General features: G+C 43.0%; 1 protein-coding gene across 1 annotated transcript; it reads left to right on the forward strand.

The window, feature by feature from the left end:
* Positions 1-1030: 1030 nt before the first annotated feature.
* On the forward strand, positions 1031-5757 carry LOC134678506 (F-box/LRR-repeat protein 14). The gene has a single exon (XM_063537082.1). The coding sequence runs from the start codon at positions 1270-1272 to the stop codon at positions 2599-2601; it is 1332 nt and encodes a 443-aa protein (XP_063393152.1). The 5' UTR covers positions 1031-1269; the 3' UTR covers positions 2602-5757.
* Positions 5758-7001: the final 1244 nt, after the last annotated feature.

Raw genomic sequence — 7001 nt, forward strand, 5'->3', positions numbered from 1 at the left:
AACGCTACGTCTTACGTAGGCGAACAACGCGCGAACGCGGCGCGGCGCGGCGCGGCGAAATCAATCCTTTGATGCCCATAGAAGTGTCCTACGTAAGCGATCTCGTTGCGAACGCGGTGCGGCGCGATTTGCACGCGAATGTCAGGCGGCGCGGCGCGGCGCGGCGGCGGCCGCTTTCGCCGCGCCGCGCCGCGCCGCGTTCGCGCGTTGTTCGCCTACGTAAGACGTAGCGTAAGCGATAGATATAACTTATCAAATTGGCAGAAAATACGAAATTGGGAGTTCCGTTATATGAGGAAAATTAAGACGTCGCACAGATAATGCTTCTACGAACTTTTCGAAAGGATATTCTCCACATAGGAATTTACGATAGAAAACCTAAAAGTTCTTAGCAGTAGATCACTGTCGTGGGTACCTATATAACTATATTATCATTTCCACGAACTATTTTTAAAGTTCCGTAACAACCTCAACAATAAATTTGCTTTTAGCTCTTTGCACACCTAGGTGAAAAGTTAGCGGGTGGTACACAAATTATTTTCGAGTTTCGGAGCGATTATTTCCAAAAAATATTAAGTGAACCAAATACTGCTCTTAGCCGCCTTAATGTTATTTTTAAAGACCAATCGAATGGTTTGCCACTCGTTATTGATACTTGCAAAATAATAATTTTGATTTCAAAAGTAGTTAGGTATGTACTATGTACTATATTTAAAATGTTAAATTTAAAATAAGTAGCGGCTCACAGTGAAACCTGATTAATTCAGATCTGGGGTCTATTTCTCGAACGGTATTGTTATGTCTTATCTCATCAGCATTCCTAATTCCTATCCCAGGTAGTCTGCGCGATCTGTAAGCAAGCTTATAACTTATAACTGTAAACATAGAATAAAATAAAATGCATCACTATCTGAGGTTCCGGTGGTGCAGGTAAAAAATGGGTTACCGTCTGCGTGGTGTTTACTCTAGGACGGCGGGCGGCGCGGGACGAGGGGCGGGGCGGGCGCTCGGCCCGCCAACTTAAAAATGCCGCCGCAGAGCCTTCGAATCGATACGGCGCGCGTCACGTGCCGCCAAGCGCGACCAATAGCCGCGCGAGGGCGCTGCGGGGCGCGGGGAAGGCCGCGGGGGACGCGCCGCTCCCTCGCCAGTGCACGAGGAGCAAACGCGCGCGACGGACGTCAGTTCCGATCATCTCTCGTGTAATCAAACACGAGTTTCTCCGAAAACCGGTCCGATGCGATGTCGTTATAGTGCAGTGTCGCCGCGATGAGTGCGTGGACGGAGGAAATGCTGTCCTGGCGAGACGAGCGGCTCGGCCTAACGGAGCTGCCGAGCACGACGAGGAGAAAACATAGGAGCGCGCCGTACAGACTGCATCGGCCGCACTTGCCCGTGCCTTACGTGCCGGAGCCCGTTCCTGAGCCGCAGGGGACGCACATTTCGAGGTTATACCCGGAGCTCCTGGCGCTTATATTCGAAAGGCTTCCCGTGCGGGACCGAGGCCGCGCCGCTCAGGTGTGCCGCGCGTGGAGGGACGCGGCTGACCGCCGGTCCGTGTGGCGCGGCGTCGAGGCCGCTCTACATCTTCGTAGGCCTGCCCCTGTACTCTTCGCTTCCCTAGCCCGGAGAGGAGTTCGAAAACTACAAGTCCTGTCCCTTAGAAGAGGGCTGAGAGACGCCGTCGCGTCGCTTCCAGGCCTCGAATCCCTTTCCCTAAGCGGTTGCTATAGTGTCACAGACGCCGCTTTAGCTAGCGCATTTGCAGCGGAACTTCCAGCTTTAAGAAGATTAGACTTATCCCTATGTAAACAAGTAACAGACTCTTCCCTCGGGAGGATAGCACAATCGCTCAAAAATTTGGAAGAGCTAGAACTAGGCGGATGTTCAAATGTTACGGACACGGGCCTGCTTTTAATAGCGTGGGGATTAAGAAAGCTGCGGCGTTTGAACCTAAGATCCTGTTGGCACGTGAACGACGCGGGCATAGCGCATCTGTGCGGCGGTGGAGAGGCGAGAGGCACGCCGGAGCTGGAGCATTTAGGACTACAAGACTGCCAGAGGCTGACCGACGAAGCTCTGAAGCATACGGCCACCGGGCTTCCAAAATTACAATCGATCAACCTCTCCTTCTGCGTTGCCGTCACCGATGCGGGACTCAGGCATTTAGCGAGGCTTCCACTATTAGAAGACGTGAATTTAAGGGCATGTGACGGTGTTTCCGATGTCGGTGTGGCGTATTTGGCTGAGAGCGGACGCTTGACCGCACTGGATGTGTCATTTTGTGATAAAGTCGGTGACGAGGCGCTGTCCCACGCGACGCTGGGGCTGTCGGGGCTGCGCTCGTTATCGCTCAGCGCCTGTCGGCTGACGGACGAGGGCCTCGAGCGGGTCGCGAGGCTATCGCAGCTCGAGACGCTGAATATAGGCCAATGCACTCGAGTGACGGACCGAGGGCTGCACGCGCTGAGCGACGGCCTGCGCAACCTGAAGGCGATAGATCTCTACGGCTGTACGTGTATCACGCCGCAAGGCTTGAAAGACATCATGAAGTTGCCTCGGCTTAGTGTACTTAACCTCGGTCTCTGGCATGTGCGGTGACCACACACACACAGTGTCTGAACGTTCGTTAGTGTGAGTGCGGCGCCATGTTGAAGTGAAGGAGCCGCCAAGGTTGTGCGCCGGACAGTGAATGAAATTAACCAACTTTAAGTTAAACGAATTATTTAGGAAGTGGGGCAGTTTTCGTTGTTGTTGACGTTGTTTGTTTTGGTGCAGGAAGACGCCCCAACGCCTAGTCGACTCGGACCTTTTTGAACGTAACGTTTCGTATTTACTATGTAAATTTAGTCCGCTTATGCAATATAGTTTCGGAATCCAGTTTTTGTTGACTTTCTCTTTAAAAAGGTCTGATTCTTAATGTAAGTAATTGCTCCATTAGCTAGATAGATATTTAGGCATTCTTCAAATTAATTGTTTCGGGTCGATCTCACGGGTTGTAATTGTTGCATTTTCTCATTTTGCGGTTTTGGGGGTCGTCAGCGTATGACTCACTCATTGACGTTATTTCTTACTTGTTGTTATACTTAGTTGATTTGTTTGGCCTTGAACAAGCTTGAAACCTAATTATGTACAAGTTATTTAGTTGAGAACAAAGTAAGCTAGGTGTTTTCAAGGAAAACTTGAAACGATTCGAGATTCTACCGATTACTAATTTAATTTAACAATCGGTTGCATCTGTTTCTTGCAAAAAATATTTACCTTGCAAAAACGTTATTATCATGCTATTACTTATTTTTAAACTATCTTTACAACACAAAGGTGTTATTTTATCTTTATTTGTGCACCCTGCATATCAAAATGTGCCTATAACATTGAATTCATGACATCCTACATTCTTAAATTGAAAATATTAACAAAGACTCAGATATTGCGAGTATATTCAAAATAACGACACGGGCCACTTGTATTATGTATGTAAATGAAACTTGGAAATGTTGAAAACATGACGTTACGACACCAAGAGAGGCATTTCTTAGGTAGGTAAGTTTTTTGCCGAGACATATTGAAGACATGGATGTTGAACACGAAAGAAAGAATGAGCGCGCCGATTTTAAATAATTGAAACGTATGAAAGATAGGATTCTTTCTCATAAGTTTACAAAAGTTACAAACGTTAAATTCCTAACAACATTTGGCGCCCATTTCAAAAAGTCGCAAGCCGTAAGTTATTTTCCTTTTTACAGCTACTTTGCGCGGTTACCATGGCAACACGGCTTGTGGCTTTTACGACAGGGACCGGATTATTTGGGTACCGTTCAGTAGTTCTATAGGACTGACACTTTTTGTCTGATGAACACCATTTCTTAAGAAATTTTACAGTTCTGGAGCAAATGGAAAGTACCCGATTGTTCAAAATGTTGTAACTTAGGCCAGGTTACTAAAACGAGCTTTATATGTATTTAAAAACCACTCAATACGTAGACCAGTATCTTATGACGTTTACTTTTGTTCAACTCATAAATACTTATAAGTTAATGTTGTTTAAAATCTATGTCTTTTATTGACGATTCTGAACGTGTGGTCATTTGCTTAATAGTATAATATTAACTAATAACACTAAAACACTATTAAAGCAAACTTTCGCTAAATAATATATGATAGTTAAGTACCTGATATGACCAATGTAAGAAATGTCTAAACTATTAACGGTAGGTAGTTCACACTAAAAGTATAAAATGAAATAAAGACAATACACGACATAGGTACTTGAACTTCCTTTTTAATTTAGTCAAATTATACATATAGGTACATAGGACATACACAATAAAGAAATACAAGCATATTCTTCTTTTGCGTGATAATAACAGTTTTTGTATGTTTTTTATAAGTTTATTAATTTAAATTATTTAATTGACGCGTATCCACAATCCTCCTGAGACCCAGAAGTAATTGTTTTGTTTTTGAAATTGGAACCAGAAGATTTTGGAATATGTACAAAAAATTGTACGCAGGGACTTAGGAGGATAAATAAATTGGACGAAACTAAGAATCTTTGTTTTATATCTACTAGTGCCTATGTTTTCTATAGTTTGGCAAGAGTCGATTGCCAGTGGAGCATAGGCAGAGAGAATCATACTCTCTTCTTATTATGCTAGTACTATAAACCCAAAAAGAGGGAGGAGCATAGTTTTTGATTCTACTGTTACTGACAAAACTTATTTGTCAGACTATATTTTTAATATAATTGTATGTTTCTGAGCGTTTCTTTTAAAAAACAATCGAATAAGAACCTCCTACATTTGGAATTTTGAAGTGTTAAAACGTTTACTTTACCACATAATTTTATCCCTGAACTAACTTTCTAGCTCAAAGGATTTTAAAACCAAATCACAAAGTGAGAAGAATTGACTGTTCAAATCCTTCTGCTAAATTATGTTTATTTTTTTAAGAATCGCTCATTTATTAATTTGTTCTGTTTACTTATCACACGGTACAGATAATGTATCACAACTGACGTATTACGCTTACCTGATAATATGTATAAAATAAATCTTATTACCAAGATATAAGATCCACCTCCGGTCAGCGTGTGTTGCTGTAAGTACTTTTAATGGGTAGGTATATAAGATCATTATTTGCGATGAATTTTTGCATTAATCATCGATTCTTGAATTTCACCTATGCAATAAAACTTAATTCTCCCCTGTTACGGCAAAACGGGGTATCTGCGAAACAGGAAAAATGTAAAAAGATAAGTACGCAGTTTTGTCTTAACAGGGCAGAATTGTTACCCACTAGCTCTTGCCGCCCAGAGGCCTTTAAAAAGGTCTCCAGATTAATTTAATTTTGAATCTTTAGTTTGACGTATCAAAATTGCATTTTTGTCTTTGTAGTTTTGATTCGTGGCGGCTAGCTAACCTAACCCTAGTTTTCTTAATAATATTGATAAAAAAATCATGTATTTTGTAAGATAATACCAAATGTTACTTGTATTTCATAATGTGTACCGTGTTTTGTTCCTCAGTAATGTTGTTTATCGATGATGTGATAAAAAGATCAAATGCACCCCCAAAACCATTTTTATACGTAATTTTTACACATGATATTAGTTGATACTTTGATATTAGTTATGTTTTGTACTGTTCGTGAGATCGACTCGTGATGGGCATACGTTGTATACTTCATCGTACTGTTGTACAAACGAATGTAACATAGAAAATGTATTAAAAGTCATCATTTAAGTTACAAATTGAACTTGCCAGTATTATTTACCTACTTCCTTCTTAGTACCATAAATCCACCCAACTTAGTCTAAAGTCTTTCAACTAAGATCCAAGACTAACTAAATTAGTATAGGTAGGTAGGGGAAGTCCGGGTATAGTGAACACCTTAAGCTTTGACGCGGCATAACAGAAAAATGTAACAAGGAAGAAATGAAATAATTTTTAAGAAAAAAAAACCGACTTCCATGGGGGCCGATGAAAGATTATTGTAGATGGTACACTATGTAGAAAAGGAGGTAAAACCACCCACTTTTCTACTAGCATTTCGCTTCTGTATAATGGCTCCTCTACAGGATGGGCCAACGCCGCCCACTCCAAGGGACGCAGCCATGCGGTAGAATGAGATAGCAATATCACTTGCTCCCTCTAACGCATAAATGCGTCCCTTGGAGTGGCCGGCGTTGGCCCATCGTGAAGAGGAGCCATGAGGGTCGTAGTTCTAGCCTAACCTAACCCACTCCTCAGACAGCAGTTCGGTTCTGTGCGGACCGCAGTTCGAACCTAATCAAACCCACTATTCAAGTAGCATTTCGTTTCTGTAAGGCTCGCAGTTCTAACCTAACCTAATCCTTGTTCGGTTCTGTGAGGATCGCAGTTCAAACCTAACCTAACCCATTTAATGGCGCATGCCGTACGGTGTACGGGGGTTTAAGCGGGAGGAGCTAGTAAGATTGGCATCATCGTACTTTATACCTACATTAATTTTATGGTAGGTAATCATAGTTGTTTATTTAGTTAAGGTATCATAGTGGCTTTCTGGGTCAAGGTCCGGGTCCGAGACCAGGTCCGAGTCCGGGTCCGAGTCCGGGTCCAAGTCCGGGTCTGAGTCCGGGTCCGAGTCCGAATCCGGGTCCGAATCCGGATCCGAGTCCAGGTCCGCGTCCGAACCGGATCCGGGTCCGAACCGGATCCGGGTATGAGTCCGAGTCCGGGTCCCAGTCCAAGTCAAAATCGAAATTCGTAATCACCAAACGTGTACCATGCGTCATTGAAGAGTTCTGTTCTGGTCATCATCAGCAGTTCCACTTCATCAAATGCGACAGTTTTTAATGTAAATGCTTGATTTTATGATGAAAATACAAAAAAATCTATACGTATGCCTTTAATATTTGAGGAGTTCCCTCGATTCCTTATGGATCCCATCATCAGAACTCGAGCTTGACAAAAATGTGGCTTAAAAACTTAACTTGCTTAAGGAACATAACGAAAAGGAAA

This window comes from Cydia fagiglandana, chromosome 2 (assembly GCF_963556715.1).
Source record: "Cydia fagiglandana chromosome 2, ilCydFagi1.1, whole genome shotgun sequence".
In the NCBI taxonomy this organism is placed as follows: Eukaryota; Metazoa; Arthropoda; class Insecta; order Lepidoptera; family Tortricidae; genus Cydia; species Cydia fagiglandana.